Source organism: Stigmatopora nigra, chromosome 2 (assembly GCF_051989575.1).
Source record: "Stigmatopora nigra isolate UIUO_SnigA chromosome 2, RoL_Snig_1.1, whole genome shotgun sequence".
In the NCBI taxonomy this organism is placed as follows: domain Eukaryota; kingdom Metazoa; phylum Chordata; class Actinopteri; order Syngnathiformes; family Syngnathidae; genus Stigmatopora; species Stigmatopora nigra.
In genome coordinates, this window is record NC_135509.1 from 1,122,024 (window position 1) to 1,142,605 (window position 20,582).

Below are 20,582 nucleotides of genomic sequence, written 5' to 3' on the forward strand. Positions count from 1 at the left end.
TTCCAGTTCCACCACAACCACTATGTAGAGAAAAATAAGGCTTTATTGCAAGTGTAAGGGGGAAAAAGCAGTGAAAGGGTATATAAAACATATTTACACGCCAAGAAGAAGAAAAGCTAGATTAAATATGAACAAACAATGGAATGCCACGTGACAAACCAGTGCAATAAAAGACTTTTAAAAGGGAGCAGGAGCTTTATATTCAAGAGAATAGATACATTTTATGCTTGTATATGTACATTAAAATATATTCGTTTAAAAAAAAACATGCATAGCTGAACAAGTTGCGGTAGTTTTGATAAGTACCAAGTCAAAAGGTTTTTTCACACATAACAGTGTCTGTACAACAAAAAAGAAGAAATATAAACAAGGATAAATACTGACTGATTTGAGCTAAGATAGGTCAAAGTTGCTCCAGTAAGGCACAATTTAGCGCAAATGTTGAAATGTACTCACCTACAAAAGCATCATAAAAAATAAATGGAGATTTTTCCTGGTTGAAGGAAAAGTAAGGGGAAAAAAATGTCCAATTTTGCGCTAATGTAGTGACAAATATACAAAGAAACGGGAAGTGCAATGCATTCTGGGAGTTTTCTGATTTGTTGGGCTGGATAAATAAATATAAAAAAAAGGTTGAAATTGACTTATTGACGGCAGTGGACGTCCAATTTAATCAGAATGATCGAACGAGTTGGTGATACACATCACATTGCTGTATAATTTTGTCCACAGGGCGGCGACAAATCCCAGATTCTTTTCTATTAGCTTTTTTTTTTTTTACATTTTAGTGCCAAATTGTTATTTCAGAAAGACTATTGGCCACTTTTGAGTAGCCATAAAACATATACGAGTGCTGTTAACGTGTCAACAGTTTAAAAACGTATGTAAATAAAAAAAAGGTGAGTTTAAATGAGGCGAGAGTTCTTGAGGAACTGGATGAGAACCTGGTAGACGAACTTGTACTGCGAGATGGTTTGGACCATCAGCATCCTTTGTTGCCTCAGTCCCGACAACATGGTGGGGATCTCCACGGGCTGAAAAAAAAAACATGACTTTTATTCACTCTAGGAGCATTTTTACCCTAAAAAAATAGAATGTACAGACCTCATTATGCTCCAAACAGCTGATCATCAACTCTGTGAGGATGACCACGCCAGTCCGCCCCACGCCGGCGCTACAGTGCACCACCACGGGCGGGTTGAGGCTCTTGGAAGTGTCCAGCATGGAGTTAGTGTGCCTCCTCACGGATTGGATCTCCTCCAAGTAGGCTGAGGAGTGAAGAAAACATCTCAAATGAGTCCGGGGCTCCATCAAAACAAAATGGAGGCGGGTTAGAAGACCCACAAAGGAAGCCCTGGACGTATTCCGGGCAGCCTTGTTCGGGCCAGTCGGTGTACTGGAGGTGCCAGACGGTTCTCTCCTGGCCCGAGAGCAGGTGCTTGACTTTGAGGCCCGTGGTGGCGTAGCAGCCCGAGTCGGTGCGGAATTTGGTGGTGACTTTAAACTTGCCGTGTGTGGCCGAGTTGTGTTTGGAGCCCAGTTTGGGCCAGTAGCGGTGGCTCTTGGGACGACCGCCCTCCTGCGGAAAAGTGGTGTTAGACTTAGGAATGCACGTGGCGGTGGTGGCGTGCATGCTACTTACTTCTTCGGCCGTAACCATGGCGATGACGTTGACGCCCTGCTCCCATACCATTTGCCAGAAATCGGCGCAGGTGTTGGCTAGTGGGCCTTGCGTGCTTATGTAGTGCCATTCCTCGCCTCGGATGCTCACCTAAGGGCAAAATTTAAAAAAATATCAATTTAGATTTTAATTAGGATCAATTTTATATACAAGACAATAAACAAATTGACTTTTTAGGAGTTTTTTTGTCTGAAAATTCATGAAAAAAATACCAAATGCTATTTTGCTGGTTAAAAACAATAGCAAAATAGCCACTTTAAAATAATACTTTGTGTTTTCAGGCAATTTTGCAGCATAAATACAAAACTAGTTCCAAAATGATCCTAAAATGTCAGCTCAAGCAGCCAATGGGAATCCAAATCATAGACTTGTTGTTTTTCCTGTACAGCCAATCAATGACATGGTAAGAGGGTTACACCGGGTCGAGATGGAACATAAGTGGGTGGGACTAATCCGGCAGCCCAGATGGATTTACCAGGGTTTTTTGCATTCCTATTACATTCCTGCAATTGTAAAATAAAAACGGAATGTTTGTATGTATGGAGTGGTGGGGTACCTTGATGTGGGAGGCATTGATGTAGCCTGTGTTGTTCTCCTTATTGGGCACCAGTTCCACCCGGTTCTCCTCATAAGGCACCACATCGCGGAAGCGGTTGCGCTCGGCGTTCTCGGGGAGCGCGGCCGTGGTGAGGGCGCCGTCCGTCCGCTTTTTGGGAACCTCTTCGTATTCGGTGACCACTCCCTCCTCCTCCTCCAGTTTCAGCTCCAACATTTTACACTGACGGGGCGAGAGGTCAAAAGGCAATCAGTGACATAGTATTACATTGGTCGGTACTTACTGTTCTTTTGCGTTGTCACCGCTAACATAGTATTCATTTTTATTCTATTTCATTTTTTGTCATATGAAAGGAATTGGGTGGTTAAATTTGTGGGTCATGAGGTCAGTTGAAATGCATATAAAAAAGGAGGTGATAGTTTTATTCATTCATATTTTAGTCCTAAACAATAAATATGTAATTAAAATCAATCATATCCCATAATAATTATCTTATCATGTGACAAGTTAGCGAACGCTAAGACGCTAAGCTACAACTCACTCACCCGCTCGTCGGTGGCGGCTTTGGCGCCGTCCTCGGCCGCCGGACACTCGGGGACGGGCGATCGGCTGACGTAAAGTCCGTTGAGGGCGGCCATCATGAGCGGCCTCTTGGCCGAGTCCACCGACATCTTCTGTCTCTCCAACGTCTTGAAGAAAGAAGAGAATCCCGTTGTTAGGCTCGCGGCGGAGGGAAACATGTCTTTGCTTCTTCTTCTCTCTTGCCTACATTGGGTGCTTCAAGCTTTCAAAGAGGATTAGTCACTTTTCTTAATCTGCTATTAAACCCTGCACGAGGCCTCCGTTTTAAGGACAAAAGCACCACAAGCAGGTGATTTAGTTCTTTTTTTTTTGTTCACTCTGAGGGCAGTTTAGGACGGGTCACCGTTTGGCCGCCATTGACGGCAACAGACGGTCAATCCATTTAGACTGGGAAGGGGCGAATAAACAATGTGCGTTGGCCCCTCCCACCCAGCCTAAATGGATTGGCCGTCTATCGCCGTCAATGGGCGCCAATGACTTTGACGGAATCGGGACAGATGAAGAACCCCCCGGGGTTAATCGGCGGGGTTTTAGGTTTTAGCGGGTCTGGCGGGGCTCAGGTGGAGGATTAGTGCTAATCGGGAGTTGAGGTCGCAGCGAATCAACATTTTTGGGAGAGGGCTGAAATCAACTGACTGGGTTTTGGCGCATACCTGAAGACAGACAATGGCAACTTAAAAAAAATGGTGGTGGTATAAATCTCACCCTTTGGGCAATCTCCCGCTCCACGATGCTGTCCTCCAAGGAGAACATCTCTGAAACGGGCCTCTCCTTCACCGGCTCCTTCCTCACCCTCTCCTTGACGCTGGTCAGATCCGGTTCCGAAATGGACGGCCCCAAAACGCCGCCGTTGACTTGACCCTGGTCGCCTCGCGTCAGAGTCCCGCCGTTGTCGTCCACGGGGGTCCGCTCGCCGGAATCCGCCGGCGCCAGGCCGGCGCGTGGCGCCTGGTTGTGATTGTGGTGGTGCAGGGAGACGTTACTGGTGGGCCTGGGGGGGCCCGGGTACTCTGGCGGAGGCTTGTTGGGCAGTTTGGCTAAAGCGGCCTGCAACTGAGCGCTAATGCTAATGTCCTCGTGGAGACCCGGGATTTGAACGTCCAACTCCGGCCTTTCTTCTTCTTCCTCTTCCTCCTCTTCTTCGTCCTCGCTCTCGCTGCTGTGGATCAGCATGGTAGCATTGGAAAGGGTCTTTTGGTGCTGGTAAGCCACGGGGGGTGCCGGCGCCACTTCCATTTGCGGAGGAGGCATGGCGATGGGCAATTCTTTGGGTTGCTGAGGCGGAGGTTGAGGGGGCGGCGGCTGAGGCGGCGGCTGGGCCACGGGGGGCGGGGGCAAAACGTGCTCTCGGAGAGTGTTCCTCCGATGGAGGGTTGCGTTCAAGCCCTTCATGGTCACGGCTTCCATCCCGCCCCCTCTCATACTGGCGATCACCTCCATGCTATGCCGCTTACTCAAGGCGGAGCGGTGCTTGGCGGCGGTGGCGGTCAACGGCTCGCTGACCTCCTGCAGGGACTGGCGCACCACCGCCGAGCTGTCCGGCTGGAAGGTCTTGACGGACAGCTGCACCTTGCGGGTGACCAGCTCCGGGCTGCTGCCCCCGATGCAACGCAGCCGGTGGCTGGCCAGGTCCGGCGTGCTGGTGGCGGGCCGGAAGGGCGCGCAGGGGTACGGCGGCGGGGGCCGGGAGACGGGGTTGCGTACCACGTGAGCCGTGGCCGGGTAGTTGCCCGCGTTGTTTCCTTGTAGTTTGGTGTTGGCCAGGTCGGGGGTGCTCATAGTGTGGGAGATGGAGATCCCCACGCCAACGCCTACGCCGCCATTGGCGTTTCCTCCGTTGACGCAAGGCGAGTGACAAGGACCCTGACTTCCGGCTGGGGCTCCCTGGTGGGGGCCGTGAGGAAGTGGCTTACTGTAGCTGAACTGTAAAAGAGAAATTTGTGCTTGAAAACAACAACAAAAAACATAAGTACAAAGCACAGCAAACTGCAATTTCATTTAGAGGCCACAAGGTGGCGTTTTGGAAACAGTTACACATTGGCCATCACTTTTTTTTTATTTATATATTACAAATAACTTATATCCATGGTTTCAACTGACTTTAAGTCTACTTACCATATTTTCACGACTGTAAGGCGCACTTAAAAGTGTTATGTATGAAAAAAAAGGCAATTTAAAATCATTTTTACATACCTGCGTGTAGGGTCCCGGACTGGGTCCCAGACCGTGATAGGGCCCCCGTTCCCGCATTTCCGGTTGACTGTAAACCAGCGCCTCGGGCTGCCGGTAAGCGCCGGCGTTGCTGATGTTGAGGCTGCGCAGCGATTGGCTGTGCAGGTCGTGCTGGGGGTGGAGCAAGCGCCGCTTCTGCCGCATCACGGCGTCGTACTCGGGCGTGGGCCGGTAAGACGGCGCGATGATGGCGCTGTGCCGGTGGCTGGGGATGTAGTCGGGACGCATCAGCTCGCTGCCCGGGATGCTCAGGTTGGAGGAGACGGGGGAGGGCGCCACAAAAGTCTGCGAGTGGTTGAGCGAGCTCAAACTGGGGCTGCTGTACACGCTGCCGTTGCGGAAGGGGAACTCCGATTGGCAGCGGTCCAGGCTGCTCTCCGATTTGTAGTAGGGGTCGTCGTGGAAGATGCTGTCTGAGCGGGGGGAGACGGGGAAATTAACGTCACTTGGGTTTTTTTGGGTCTGAGGATGGCGTCTTACCTTGAGAGCTCTTGGTGTCTTGGAAATGTTCTCCGTACTGGGAATGCATGGTTTGGAAGTTGCAAGATGGCGGTCGAGGCTGCAAAACAACAGTGTCAAACTCAAGTTGGATGTTTTTATTTATTTTTTTTAATTGGATTAAATTAACTGGATCAAAATGCTCATTTTAGCCATGAAAATGTACATTTTGAAAGGCTTTGGACGGAAATTCGGACATTTTCAAAGCGTACCAGAGAGAGACGATGCGTCCAGGTGGGTCGCCTCCTGATGGGCGCGGGGGAATGTGTCGGCCTGAGGACAAACAACCGACGTGAGCACGCACACACGGATGGTGGCGGCCTTCGGGCGTCCTCGGGAAAACTCACTCGGCGCAAATCTTGTTCTGTTTGTAGAACTTGTGTCTGGCCGTGAAGAGGCGAGAGATGTACTTGGCCATTTCCATATCCTCCTGCGCGCAAAAAGACAAAACATTGGTGAGGAATTTGTCACATTTGTCCTTGTCCTTCATTTCACATGGAAAATGACGGCGATAGAAACGCGGCGAGATAAGAATGGTGCTTTCCTGATGTCAATTCTGGGCCAAAACTTACCATGTGAAAGATGATGGTGTCGTCGCGGCTGGTTATCTCAACGGTGATGGCCGATTTGTTGTGCGCGATGGTCCCGATGTCCTTCCACCTTGTGCCACAAAGACATTTTTTTAGGCCAAAAAAGGCGAGATAAATCAAACTGAAACTCACCTGTGAAGCATGATGGATCGGCCATTTCTGTGCTTGACGAAGACGCCGATGAAAGACATGCCGATGAAAATGTCGTTGGTGTAGTTGTCCTGTGATGAAACGCGGGATTTCAGAAACCTGCTTTATTTTAAAAGACTTTTATGGGGGTGTTTCTGACCTTTGCCGCAAAACTCTCCTGACCGAAGCCGTCCACTTTCTCGATTTCCTTAATGTATAAAAGCTCCGCCTCGGCCGCCCGCATTCGGCTATAAAAACATAAGGATGTCAACATGGGTTTGGTGATAATATGTGGGTAGAAAATGAAAAAGGAGGTTAGTACCAGTGGCTCTTGTGCTCTTCAGCGACCTTGTGAGTCCATTCTTCCAGCACCTCGTCTCCGTGAGGCCAGTTCTGAGAGTTTTAATGTTGCTAATTAGAAAAAATATCAATAAAAAAGGCAGAATAATGTGATTTGAAATGAAAACTTACCACTGGGAAGAGCACATACTCCCTGAGGAAGTCCTGAGAGGTGAACTGGGTGAAGTCCCCGAAATCGGCTGGAAAAAAAATAACAAAAATAAGACTTTTTTCTAAACATTGGTTATAATTAAAGCAAATAAAATTCCACAATACATGGTGATAGCGTTAGCATTAGCGAATCCTTTCCTTGACTAACCTTAAAGACAGCGATAAGCTAACTGTATGTTTACAATCCCCTCCAGCGAGCCAACTCTCCCACGTTACGCGGCCATATTAGGTAGCAAAGTCGAGATGACCCGAGGTCGCGTGCCCTTACGCCCTCCGCCGTCTCGGCGAGATTAGTCGCTTGAGCCGTCAAGTTTTTGTTTTGGGGAGTGCTCACCTTGCACCGCTAGTCCGGCTAGTCTGATGCCTTGCTCCACCGTGCAGTGGAGACGTCCGTCCAACAGTTCTTTCTTCACCTGAAGGTAATACTGATACCTAAGTGGAACAAAAAAGGGTAACATGTCACTATTTTTGGTCAAAAAAGATTTGGAGTCTACAATAATAAAAGAGCATCACAAAAATTCATTTCCAGAACCACTATTGTAAAAACATAGCGTAGTTTTTGGAAAAGACAAGACAAAAAAGGGGGAGTTTTTCCTTTTTTGGGAGTCTGGCAAGATCACAAAGGTTTTTTTACAGAATCCTACACAGGAATGAGTGAATCACCCCAGTGACTCATTTTCAGATTTACAAGCTAGCTTTTTTTTTGCTTAGTTTGGGATGCCGTCAATTTGAAGTAGTAGAAGTTTGATGTCATGAAATGGGCCAGTAAAAATTCTCCTATGGACCTCAATTGGCCCCTGGGCCACCATTTTGAGAGCCACTAAAAAGAGAACAGAAATATAAATGTATTAGTAGTAGTAGGAAGCTAATGAGTTAGCATTAGCAAAAATAGCACATTTCCACTGCATAGAATGTTCTATTATTTGATTTTTTTTTTTTTTTGCGCCTACATATTTTTCAATTGTCCCCGTCCGTCCGTCTGTCCGTCCCACATTCTCACCCGTCTCTCCCACTTGGACCCTTATTTAGCTCCTCTCCCAGCGCCTATAATCTGACCCTGCACTTCTCCTCCCTCACCCTGTCATTACACCCATTGGCCGGGATGCCATTCCGTTCCCGTGGCAACCCTCTAATTAGCCGGGCGGCGTGGCGGGGGGAAAAAGGCGGAGCTAGATGCGGTCGAACCAGGGCGGGGCCAAGTCGGGACCGCCGGAATTTGAAGATGGCGGACGGCGTTTTGACGGGAGGAGAACTGGAAATAATAATACAGAGGAGCATTATGTCATTTTAGATGTAATATTTACATTTTTTTTTATAAATGGATTTAAATAACTGGATTAAAAGTTTTTTATATATCTTAATCAATGTTTATTTTAGTTTTTTTAAAATGTATTTTTAGATTTTATAAAATGATTTTTTAAGTACAAACACGATAAATGATGATAAAATGATTAAAAAATGACAATTGTTGAAATTTATTAAAAGGAGGAAAAATCAGGAAAAGTAATATACATCTATACTCTTCATTTGAATTTCATCCTAAAAACGAAAGTCTCATGATTTACTTTACTGGGCCGCACAAAATGATGCGGCGGGCCAAATTTGGCCCCCGGGCCGCCACTTTGACACACGTGGGTTAGAGGGTACTTGGGTATTTTTCGGATATTTTGGGTGACTTGCCAAAATTGCAACGCAAAAAAGAACCGCAGTAAAGTCCGGATTGAAGGAGCAAAGAAAGCAAACTGTGGACTTTAGCGGCCTTGGAGTCCAAGGCAAAAAAACGCGTCAAACAAAAAAAGCCAAAACGCAGATGCAGCTGTACTTTGTTGTGCTCCTCGCTGATTCCACACATTTCTCAGCGCACATCTTCCCTGCCCTCCCACACGTCTGCTCTCATGCCCGATAGGGGGGTCGTCGGGGGTCAAACGGCAAGAGTGCGAGTCGGCGCTCGCAGGCAAGAACGCACGCACGCCGGAGCATATGTCGGCGGGCGGCGTGCACAAAAAAGGCCCCCCTCGGACATCTGGCGTGAGGTTTTGAACACGCCCGTGCCATGTATAAAGGCGGCTTTGTTTGAGCAAGTTTTTTCATTTTGAGCGCGGTGAATCTAGAAAACAATGTCCCTAAAATCCCATTTAGTCCCACCATGTTTACAATAGAAGACCATAAACATAGTTTTTTTTGTGTGTGTGGTGAGCCCAGACATAATTATATTTTAGTTTAAGCCAAAAAAGAAAAAGGGGATAAAAAAAACAACAACGGGGGATATGCGGCGAGCTATGACCGCATAAATAACGCAGTGTAAACCCTAAGACAAGTCTGGCTTCGAAACATTTACGTTTCGGGAACATTTTAACTTTTTTAGCGCATGCTAACCGTTTGTTGTCTTCTGTAAAATAATTAAAATTAGTAAAACAAAGTGTACACAAAAAAGTCATTAGATTATAGCTTGTTGCAAAAATTCACTCCTCGTCACAGTGCCCTCCTGTGGCCTGGAATGCAAATTACATCAACATCTTGACTAGTCTGTAAGCAAATGTCACTATTTCTGCTTGGCCATTGGCGCACGTCTTGGTTTCGCCACGGCGTGCAAACATTTGGCCGATTGTTTACTAGCTTTCAGCGAGGGGGCGCGGCTTTCCCGAAGCCCCTGGTGGCGTGCGCGGGGGGGTGTTGGGGGGGTCCACAAAGCGGCGCATTGTGACCAAGTCCTCCTCCGACAGCGGCGCTTTTGCAGCTGCCTCGTCGGAGGATTCTTGCGAGGTGAGCGTTGTGCAAACCAGACGCCCCCCCCCCCTCGCCCTTCTGCCGAGAGGAATGCGTGGTCCGCCTCCCACGCCAACATTCCTGACTCACGCGAGGCCAAAAGGAGGCAAGGAGTGAAAGGGAACTAAACACGGGACTCCAATGAAAGTGCTGGCCACACTCTGTACAGGCATGCTAATAGAAAACGAGGGGAGGTGGGGGGGCGAGAAAAAGAGGAGACTATTGTTGGTTAAATTCCCCCGCCGGCCCTCCAACGGCCCGTAGTCACACTCCATAAAAGCCCGCAGAGGGATTCCTGGAATACCGTCCCTTTAACGGAGCAGATCCCAGGCCTCAGTAGATCAAACTGCGCTCTTCTTTTTTACAAAGTCGGCATGCTACGTAGGTAAAAATGTGTCGAAAAGTCGTACTAGTCGAAAAAATAAATTTAAACGAAGTAAAGATCTCGATTTTGGGGGGTCAGGGTTTGTTTTGATTAGTCACATTGTGCTTTTAAGTGGAAAAGCTAATTTTAAGTTAGCATCCTATTTTGTTTAACTTTTTGGGTGAAAAAAACGTGACCTGCCGTCGACCCGTTTTGCAGAAGCCGCAAATTCAGCAGCTGGGTGTTAGCATAGCGATTCGCGTCGAACGCGGGAAGGAGGAGGCGTCCACTGACGTTAATGGAGCGCGGCCACGGCATCTCGCGGTGGATTCAACACACGCGTGTCATCTTCTGGCCCGGCCGTTTGGGATATTAGTCGCAGGCTCACCTGGTGGCTTCCTGCTCCAAGCGGGATACGCTGGGTACGTAGAACATGACCCCGAAGAAGAGTTCGTTGCCGTTCAGCTCGTTGCCGAATTTGTCCAGCTGCTTCTTCAGGGGTTTTTCTAATTCCACCCAACGTTGGGCGGGAGTTTGGATCTTCCCGTTGAACCATAAGCCAAAGAAATGAGTCTGAGGAAAACACAAAAGAATAGGAAAAACATACGTAACAAATTAACAAATAGAATACATTTGTATTAAGCCCCGCCTCCGCTAAATCTTACCTCCCGCAGTTCCAATCTCTGGGCCACGGCTTCCAGGCATTCCTGACCCGTGCTTTCCACCGACAGCGTGCAATCGATCACGTTGTTGTCCAGCAAGCGGATGCGCGTCACAAAGTAATTCTTGCTGAGGACGTTGTAGCGCCGCGTACGACGCAGCTTGAGGCGGAAGGGCATGGCGAGTTCCAAAGACGGCGTGGAAGACAGCAAAAGTTAGTGATGAGGGGGCAGGCTCAGGCCGCCTTGAGGCCCCCCTCGCTCTGGGCCGACGCCAGTCGCGTGGAGAGATGCTCCCTGACCAGGTGCTGCTGGCCCATTCCCGATGGCTTCAAATAGGAGGGCGGGGCCTAAAAAACAACAACACAAAAATAAGTCAAAACTAAACAACAACTTGTCTAACCTCGAGAGTAAAATAACACAAACATGAAATGGGGTGAAAAGGCAAATCACAATTAGAGATTGTATAACTAGAGGGTCGTTTTTTGACCTACAAGAGTTATATAAAAGTACACAGAAGGTTTTACCGGGGAAATAATATTCATGAAATACCATAAAACCAGTTTATTTACCTATTGCGAAAGTTCTTTGAAACTATTAACCACGATAAATGAGCTATTGGCTAATGGAGCTTCTAAAGGAGGCATTTCTTTATTTTTTATCTTGTTTTGCTAAGTACCACAGCACATAATCAGATGTTTTTTTTTTATAATACTTCTAAAATATTTAAACTGGGGCTACATTCTTGTTGAGTTTTTTTTTTATTTAGAGGTATTTGATGAATTTGATTAAGGTTTTTAATCATCAAAATGTTCAAAAACAGCAGGTGGAGGGGGGAGGAAGAAGAAGAAAGAGCGTGACAAGAAAGCACTGCAGAAGAAGAAGAACAAATGGAGTGGATGTGTTGCTTCTTGTCCGGGATCTGGCAACGCGTTGATGACAGTCAGTTTGGACGGCGGCCCAAATTCCTCTGTCCTTCCACTCGGAAAACACGGCACACCTGACCCCAAGTACACGTTGCGAGAAGGAGGATCAAGAAGACGTGCTTAATAACAACGTCGCCCTTGCCAAATGCATTCCTTCGGGAGTGCCGTAAAAACTACTACAGTGTTTGTGTTTTTTTTCTTCTTCCTGATTGGCAGAAGGACAAAATCCAAACAAGGCATGAATAACACGTCCAATAGCCTCGCATATTTTTGCCGTGTAGCAAACAAACATGGACGTGCGCTAACAAGCGCTGACCGCAAAAACACACTCTTGCTAGCGGGGTTAGCCAAGAGAGCACAGTTAGCAATCAGTGTCACGCCGCTAAATTGCGGTAAGGTCAAAACAGACCCAAAGACAATAGGTTAGCTAGACTTTTTTTTTTTTTTTTTTAAATCCACATCCGACGTTTATTTAAAGGCGCGCTGGGTGAAAAATGTCAACGTTGTAATTTTGGGGAGTAAAAAAAAGGAGTTGTTTTGGAACTTTGGCTAAATTGAGCATATTTTTTTCCTCGTATTGTAGCATTGTGGCGTGCTAATTTGGTTTAAAAAAATATTTTTCATAACATTTTACATTTAGCTTATGCTGACAAGTGCTAGACAACCTATGCTAATGAGCTAACATGTTAGCGCTGGGAAACATCTCCGTCCGTCTCTTATCGTGTTATTCCACTTGCCGAGGAGAAGAACGGAAAGGTCAACAACGGAGACGCCATCACACCACAGCCAAAGTTGTTCACTTTTTCCACGACATTCCCACCCACCTAAAAAGTGTCCCGCGCCTGGGAACCACATCAAACGGGACGTTTCAACATAGGCGCCTGCTTTACGTTAATAGGACGGCATTTCTGTTCCATGTTAGCGCACAAAAATTTGGAAGACATGTCAAATATTTTCTGGTGGTTTAAATAGAGAGAACATATTAAGACTGTACGATGTGGTTATAAGCTATTTTTCTGTCATAATATAGCAATGGAAAAAAATTGGGAGGAGCAATGCACTTTTTTTTAAATTAAAGTAAACTACATTTTGCGGAATACAGCTAAATTTAACAGCTAATCATACCTGTTAAGTAGTGAATTGAGGAAAAAATAAACAGACCGCATCCACTGATGACATGACTAATTGAATTAAAAAATAACTTTTAAAATATGCGCACGAGGTATTTATCAGCAGTTATTCTTGCTTAACACGCTTACATTCAATTACAACCCAAGTGCCCATTTATTTCTAGATAATTGACATTTCCATTTTTAGCTACACTTTTGGGGGCGGAGTCTTTGCGGCTTAAGTACCGCCCCTTTGCACCTGCCTAAATGCGTACATAAACACAGGACGGGTTTTAACACGCCGTCTGTCGGCCATCCACAACCACGCGAACATTGATGTTTTCTTACATTTTTTTTTTTTTAAATGTGACAGTTTTACAGTACTGAACCAAAAAAAAAACGCAGACCACCAATGCCCGCCCCTCCCTCCGGCTGAATGGCCTCTGGCAAGACGTGGAATTTTGAAGACCTTGAAAATTCTCCGGCAAAGTGCCGCATATTCCCCGAAAACCACCATCCTGGCTACCATGTAATTTACGCAGCGGGCTTTTTGGGACGTTAGAAGCAGCCAGATGTGATTGAGAGGCCCCCCTGTCGCTTCTAAATTGTGTGTGTATGTTATTTACAGGTAATTAGTGCTTGTCCAAACACAGCTTTCACACGCAAAAACATGCAAGAATTATGCAAGACGCACATATTTTTAAAAAGTAGCATCATCAGCATGATCGCAGCGTGCGTAAACTACTTTTAGGGATAATAAGGACGCCACGGGGGACTGTTTTTCACTCTAAAACGAGGAAAGATGGCTATAAACCCGCAGTGATTTAACTATAGAGAACCAGGTAGCCAATGAGTTCAGTTTTTTTGCTGTTGTTGTTACACTTATCTATTTACATTCTAGTATTAAAATGACAGTAAAGCTCCAGGTGATAGACAGCTTCTTACTTAATGTATCCCTGGGGCTTACCTTTTGAACCATTATACTTCAATGAAGTTCCAGGTAATAGTCTGGAGCATTGAAAGCGCCATTTTTAACCTTGGAGTTCTTGGTGAACTTGATCTTGATTTTACTACAAACTGCTGTTTTGGGGGCTAGTTATGGACATTTTTAGACTTATTTAACCACTAGATTCGGCCTTTACTGTCACTTCTGAATTATTTTGACTCCAAGTTGATAGACTGCTACTTTTATTGTAATTTAATACGACTCTCCAGTTGCTAGACTTACCTGAAAGTATTTTACATTATATTTACCACATTTTACGAGTCACATTTTTTACATTTTCGCCCGCCTTAACTGTCACTTTTGGGTGGACGTCGACGCTAATTACTTTGTAATAACATTTTAAAAATATCCCAGTGGATGGACGTCGACGCTAATTACTTTGTACTAACCACATTTTAAAAATAATTTACGCATGAATACAGTTGATAGACGTCTCCACTTACCGTCATTTTGGGCGTATTTCATTATGAAGTTCTGCTGCCTTTCGCTCCAGTTTTGCCTGTATTTTCGAAGTCCCCGTAGCTATGTTACTGTGGTTTTATCTATACTGAGCTGTAATTTAAATAAAAGTAGTTGGAACAAACCGTTTAAGTGAAATTAACTTACCCAGCTACATGCCCAAGTCTTCCGTGGCGATTTTCCTCCGCGCGGTCCTTTCCCTCAGCCCGAAAATAATGGAATAATCCACATCCAGTCGGGGTTAGGTTTCCGCATGGATTTGTCCAGGGGATTTCGGAGGCGGATAAATCTCGCACGCGGACTCTGTTTGGGGATTAAGAGGAGAAAAAGTTGTCGTTTATAGCCGAGGAAGGAAGAAAAGTTAAAAAGTCAACTTGGGGAAAAAGACGCAGCTTTCCTGGGCAGTGTTGCTGGGCGCCTTTGCTAGGCTAGAAGTGGAGGAACCCCCGCTTTTTGCCCCAATGGGGCGTTCTGGACACCAGAGGGCGGGCTGGGCCGATGCCTTCACGACACCTCACATGATGTGGGAAGTCTGGCAGTTGGGGCAAATTTTGACAGTTTTCATTAACCGCTTCGTGCACAATTTTTAGATCTTGAAATTATTTTTTATATGTATAGAGGGCACGGTCTCTTACTTACGGCTCCGGGGCCAAGTGTGGTCCACGTCGCTGCCCCCGTTGACTTCTGCGCGTAAAACTGCAAAAGATTGTTTGAGTTTAGTTTAAAGACACTATATTTTTGAATAAACCAGCGTATATACACTATACAAATAGATTTAAATAGATCATTCACTTCAGACATAAAATAAAATAGTTGCCTTTGTCACTGAAAGTTCCATTTTTTCTTCAACAACTGAATCAACAATGGCTCAAACATAACCGTTCTAAGAAAGAGAAAGATGGATTGTTGTGAAAATTCCGAGTTTTGACGAGTACCTCGAAGGCAGCCCCTTAGGGGGACGGCTGTGACATCACTAGACCGGAATGTAAGGAATGCGGGGACCCTACTTTCACGCTCTTTTAGGGGCCACGTACGGACGGACCCACATATTCGACCTTACAACTTTACTGCGTTACATCTTCACACATACTTTGAAAGCAGTAGTCTCGTTATCAAGATTTAATTGGGGTCACTGTGGTGAAAGAAAGAACATTCATGACTTATGCAACATATACTTTTTTAGGAATCAAACTTCATTTTCATTAATTATTCTTATTATTCAATTCGAGCAAAGTTGAATTTGGAAGAAAAGGGGAACACGTAGTATATACTATATATTTCTCTATACAAACCACCTCAAAAATATTAGGAAGAAAAAGCTGACCTCCTGTGGCCACTTGGGGTACTACCACATCGTAAAGTACACTTAATTATAAGGACATAAGGTCATATAGTATATTGTCTTTTAAATATAACTAGACAGAAAGGCATGGTATTCTCATAATAATACATTAATATTACAACAAGGTATCATATAACATTAATTATTATTATAACATGTTATAATAATACATTTGGGAAATTAAGCATGCATTTTGATTGTGTAAAAAATGCTAGATGTGTTAATGCTCTCCATAAGTTTAAAACGATTTGACCTATACCCTAAAAACTTTCACTTGAAGTACTTTAAAATGACAACAACAAGACCAAGACTAATCAGTATTTTTGTCCAAGTGTACTGCCAAAAACAACAGCGGGGATCACGTACTACGTATGTACGCTTGCTTATTTTGGAAACATTTGGGCCGGGGGTGACGGAGTACGTCCCAAACGATGTGGATGTGGGAATCCAGATGGATTCATAACGGTCGGTGTCCAATCGAGATATCCCAGAGTTGCAAATATTAAATAATGCTATGTTCCATTTAAAAAAAGTGCAGTAATCCCTCAAATTTCGCGGATTCACTGAATGGGTAACCAATCATTCATGGCTACCGGAATTTAGCCTCAAATTTGCCTAGGTTGCACATTTTGTGGATGTGGGAGGAAATCGGAGCACCCAGAAAAAATTCAGGGATCGAACCCTCGACTCAGAACCGTTAGGCCGCCATGCCAACCACTTAACCACCTGAACACATAAAACTTTAAGTGTTTTTTCGACCCCGTTATGAAACCCAAATATTTTCACACATCCAAAGGGGTGATTGAGGCCCACACACACACGTTTTGATATGAAAACAAATGGAGGAAGGCGTCTTATCGGGATCTTATCACTCTGGCAGAAAGTGGCTTCGGTCCGTCGGCGCTCGTTAGGACAACATTCCGACGGCGATAAAACGGTTTGTGGACGTCCAAGCCAATGCTGGGAATTTTTCCTAGCGTGTTTGTTTGAACCGGGACGAGTTTGCGAAACCAGTTAAGGCCAAATATTATGGCGGAGGGTCAGAATGCGCATATTGTTGATATTAAATAAGAGAAAATAGTCTTTTTTTGTTGAATACGGTATTTTTGCCCATTAAAACAGCCATATAAGGCTCGAGAGCCATAGCCGTAATGCTTTTGGATGTAAACGAACTGGGTTAACAAAAAAAAATCTATGATTTGAGTTTAAATTGGTGATTGATGGAAACTATTTTTTAATGTAAAGACTCGGAAAAGTTATTTTTGATGCGTTTAGTCTACCGCTGTGTACTTTTTTTTCAATTCTGCAGTTTTTCAAAGCGGCAGTCAAGTCACGACGCGTCGCGGTGCTGACCTTTGACCTTTCTTTTCAGCCTCCGGGTGCAAAAGGTTTCTCGTGTTGCCTTCAAGGACACCAATTAAGCAGGAGAACATTGGCTTCTGGGGGCGACGGAGACGTTCCTACGCATCTGACCTTTCGGGGTCACGTCACAGCCGACGCTAGAGCAAAGAAAGAAAAAGTAGTTAACGACAAAAGTCCAAGCAAAATATAGTTTTTTTAATTTTTTTTTTTATTCACTGGTTGAAATAAGACTGAAACCCTTCAAAACGACGGCCATTTTGCCCTCAAAATAACAATGCTAACTGCGCGGTTTAATATTTTTTAAAGCGCATTCTTCCAGAAAGGGGGCGGCAAAGAAAAATATTGAATCATTGCTGATATTAAACAGATGTGCGTCCCTTCAAAATAAAAAGCAATCTGTCATGTATAGAGTGTAAGAACACGTTGCCTGATGTAAACTTTTCCCCAATTGGAAGTCACCATTTCAAAATCAAGACACACTTACCTCATTTGCACTTAGTAGTTTGAAAGCTACATCTCCCATTCAATTGGACCGAGGGGACCCTAGTGATGATCATTTGACTGCCATGGCACCCTATAATGAACATATAAAAACAATTATTTGATGTCATATAGCACATTTTTGCCCCATTATGACTGCAATACATTTCACAAATTGAACGCCGTTTCTCCCAGTAAAAAAAAATTGGACGTCCACAGCGGCCAATGGCTGACAAGGAGTTAATCCCACACACATTATGAAAACACGACATAATTTTTTTTCCCTTCCCTTCCATTTCTTTGTGCTACGTGGGCTAACGCAACGACTAACATACATACACACACACACAGTACTTTTGCGTGGTTTCCCCGCCCCCAGCGAGAGAGTGGGAGATCCTCTACATCCAAAACAGACGCGCAGGCCTTGAAGCGCTCTATAAAAAGAGCCGAGAGAGCGAGGAGGGACGGCGCAAGAGTCGCGGAGCAAAAAAAATCCTAAAAAAACGGCTTAAAAAACGACCTAAAAAGGAGCAAACGGTAAGAAATAGCTTATTTTTTGATGCTATGTTGTATGTGGTCATTTTTTGGGGGTGAGCTAGGTAAGGGTCTACAAAAAATGGGAAAGGTTGGAGAAATTTAATTAAATTGTGGGTTTTTGGGGGGTGGGAAAGCCACAAAAAGGGAAAATGCTTTTTTTGTAGTTTTTTTTTTTGCCTGTTAAATGCTTAAAATAGGCTGGTGGCTTTTTGAAGGGAATATTCGTCAAGTTGGTTTTTGAGGGGTAAAAGTTTGGGTTTCTAAAAATAAAAAAAGGGAAAAGAGCATCCATAAAATTAAATGGTGTAACAACTTGGATTTAGAATATTATTATTATTATATTATTATAATAGAAGCATAATCTTTTTTTTTCTAATATAGTCACTAGCCCTAAAAATGTAATTAAATTAATAAACCTCCTTAATGCAGTTATCATATGCTTATTTATGGCATTTTTTAATGTTGGCATATTATTTAAATGGCTATTAATAATTTCTGCAAGACGTTACGTCAATAATAATTAATTCTACCATTAACATTTAATCTAAATCCAATTGTGTTTTTTGGGGGACATCTTTACCTAAAAATGGGGCCAAAAAAACCCCCAACAAATCCAGCACCGGAAAAAAAAAGCAATAAAGTCGGAGCAGAAGCGTCAAAGCTTTTGTTCGCAAAACGCCACGGAATCCAAAGACACAAGTTGACTGCCAATATTTTTTTTCCTTTTTGCTCTTACAAAAGAATCAAGCGTGAAGCGACAAAAAAACGTTTGTCCTTTTGCATATTTCATCGGTTTGGCAGCCTAAAGAGTTACAGATATCATTATAATAAGCGTCTGCTATATTCATTCTCTAATGCGCGGCCCGGGGGACCAAATTTGGCCCGCTGCATCATTTTGTCCGGCCCAAAAAAGTAGTACTCAATTTCTGTTTAAGGATTAAATTAAAATTAATGAGTCTAGATGTATATTAAATTTCCTGATTTTCCCCCTTTTAAAATCAATCATTGTCATTTTTTAATCATTTTTTTCTGTGTTTTTAGTTCAAAAATCATTTAGTAAAATCTAAAAATATATTTTTAAAAAGCTCAGACATTGTTTTAGGGTTAGGGTAAAGTGTTTTGTTTCCAAAATGCTAAAATCTAGAAGTAGAAGATGATTGACGTACCGGGGAGGGACGGATCTTGTCCATTCTCACATCCTGCGTTCCCATTGGGCCTTGCAGCCGAGCATGGGGCGTCCCAGCTGGCTGTCTTTGGTGCTGCTGACGCTGGCGTCCATCCCGACCCCGACTTCGGCCTCGGGATCATCCGACTGCTCCATTTGCGTGAGGGTCAACAAAGGGCGCCTGCTGGTGAGTGGCATCTTTTTTTTCGGGGCTGTCGTCTGATTGGCCGGCTCTGTTGGAACATAAGACGACCAATGAAATCATTTGGAATGTACGTTGATGTTGTAAAATGTTACTCACACCAAAAGTCAACGTTGTCATGTTCAAACATGAAACTTCCAATCTTGAAATTGAACCTGTGTCAGAAATAGAATAGATTATTAAAAATATGTCCAAAAAATTAAAAATAAGCCCCCACAGCAATTTAAACAGGAGTACATAAGGGGGAAATGGTTTAAAGTGGTGAGATAAAAGGATTTCATCGTCCCAAATTTCCAAGTAAAACTAGCGCGAGACGACTAATATAAAACATATCTCCCCCTTGGCTTTTCTTCTTTTGTGATAAAAGCAAGCGAGAAATAACAGAATGAAAAATGCTGACCTCGTGTCGCCACCATGGTGATTCACGTCTCTTCTCTCTGTGATGGGTCGCCATATAGGAGTGCCTGGAATTCTGCAAAGCCCCAAAACGACTACCTCGCCCAGTCCTCAACGCCAGCGAGGAAAACGAACTGTCCCCCCTCGGCGAGCCCAGACCCGGCACCCCTCGGCGTACTTACCCCACGGATCACTTCCGCTGGAACAAACCCCACCGGAACAAGACCAGGGAACCTCGTCCCGGATTCGTCGACGCCAAGAGGGGCTACTCCATGGAGCACTTCCGCTGGGGAAAACCGCCGGGCCACATCACCCCCGGACCCAAACTGGGTCAGAAGGGGTCCAAAAGGAGCCCCTATGCCATGGAGCACTTCCGTTGGGGGAAGCCGGCCGGGCGCAAACGCAAACCGGGGAAAAGAGAAGGCGGTTCCCCCGAGGCCCGTTTTGACCCTCGGCCTCGTGGGCGGGGCAACGGCGCCGTCCGGGCGCGGAAGCTCCGCCCACAAGCGGGAGGTCGGCGTGAGGCCGACGTAGTGAAATCCACGACCAACAATCCTCAGGGGACGCTGGCCGGGATTTTCAGGGACATTCTCCTTAAGGACGTCCAGAGGATAATGGGTTAATAGCCCAGTTGGACTTTTGCATGTTTGCGTTAAGCCTAAGCAGCCAAACGGAATATTCAGGGCTTTACATCCACTTCTTTTAATCCATTTATAACAAAAAATATCTAAATATTATATCTAAATTAATGCAACCCGAGTCTGACACCCTTGAATTCTAGTGCTTTCTAAAAATGGATACTTTTTTCCCTACTGACATTTTTTTCTTTCAAAAGGGAGGGGCATATCATGACACATATCGCCATATTGTTCAACCCTAAGTAGTAGTATACGACTCTGGGAAAGTTAGCTTCAATGTGCTCTATGTATTTTATTTTGTAAATTAAAAGAAATACTCACATGAAATGTATTTTCTTTTCTTGACACGGTGCTCTTGTGTCTGATAACAAAAAAAAATGGGAAGAAAAGAGG

The 20,582-nt window shown here is 44.7% G+C and overlaps 2 protein-coding genes across 2 annotated transcripts; one reads left to right on the forward strand and one right to left on the reverse strand.

Annotated features, from left to right (window-relative positions):
* Positions 1 to 25: 25 nt before the first annotated feature.
* LOC144189399 (tyrosine-protein phosphatase non-receptor type 14-like) lies at positions 26 to 19,126 on the reverse strand. The gene is made up of 24 exons (XM_077710755.1): positions 18,955 to 19,126; positions 17,256 to 17,345; positions 16,763 to 16,908; positions 14,703 to 14,763; positions 14,215 to 14,599; positions 10,574 to 10,917; positions 10,297 to 10,481; positions 7,113 to 7,210; positions 6,740 to 6,807; positions 6,591 to 6,661; positions 6,429 to 6,516; positions 6,272 to 6,360; positions 6,122 to 6,209; positions 5,897 to 5,979; positions 5,762 to 5,822; positions 5,532 to 5,610; positions 5,013 to 5,464; positions 3,525 to 4,742; positions 2,783 to 2,926; positions 2,238 to 2,459; positions 1,643 to 1,771; positions 1,345 to 1,579; positions 1,105 to 1,268; positions 26 to 1,034 (listed from the first exon to the last, which is right to left on the reverse strand). The coding sequence occupies exons 6-24, from the start codon at positions 10,745 to 10,747 to the stop codon at positions 906 to 908; spliced, it is 3,777 nt and encodes a 1,258-aa protein (XP_077566881.1). The 5' UTR covers positions 10,748 to 10,917; positions 14,215 to 14,599; positions 14,703 to 14,763; positions 16,763 to 16,908; positions 17,256 to 17,345; positions 18,955 to 19,126; the 3' UTR covers positions 26 to 905.
* Positions 17,648 to 20,516, forward strand: LOC144189582 (uncharacterized). Its single transcript, XM_077710771.1, has 3 exons — positions 17,648 to 17,788; positions 19,012 to 19,140; positions 19,614 to 20,516. The coding sequence occupies exons 2-3, from the start codon at positions 19,018 to 19,020 to the stop codon at positions 20,172 to 20,174; spliced, it is 684 nt and encodes a 227-aa protein (XP_077566897.1). The 5' UTR covers positions 17,648 to 17,788; positions 19,012 to 19,017; the 3' UTR covers positions 20,175 to 20,516.
* Positions 20,517 to 20,582: the final 66 nt, after the last annotated feature.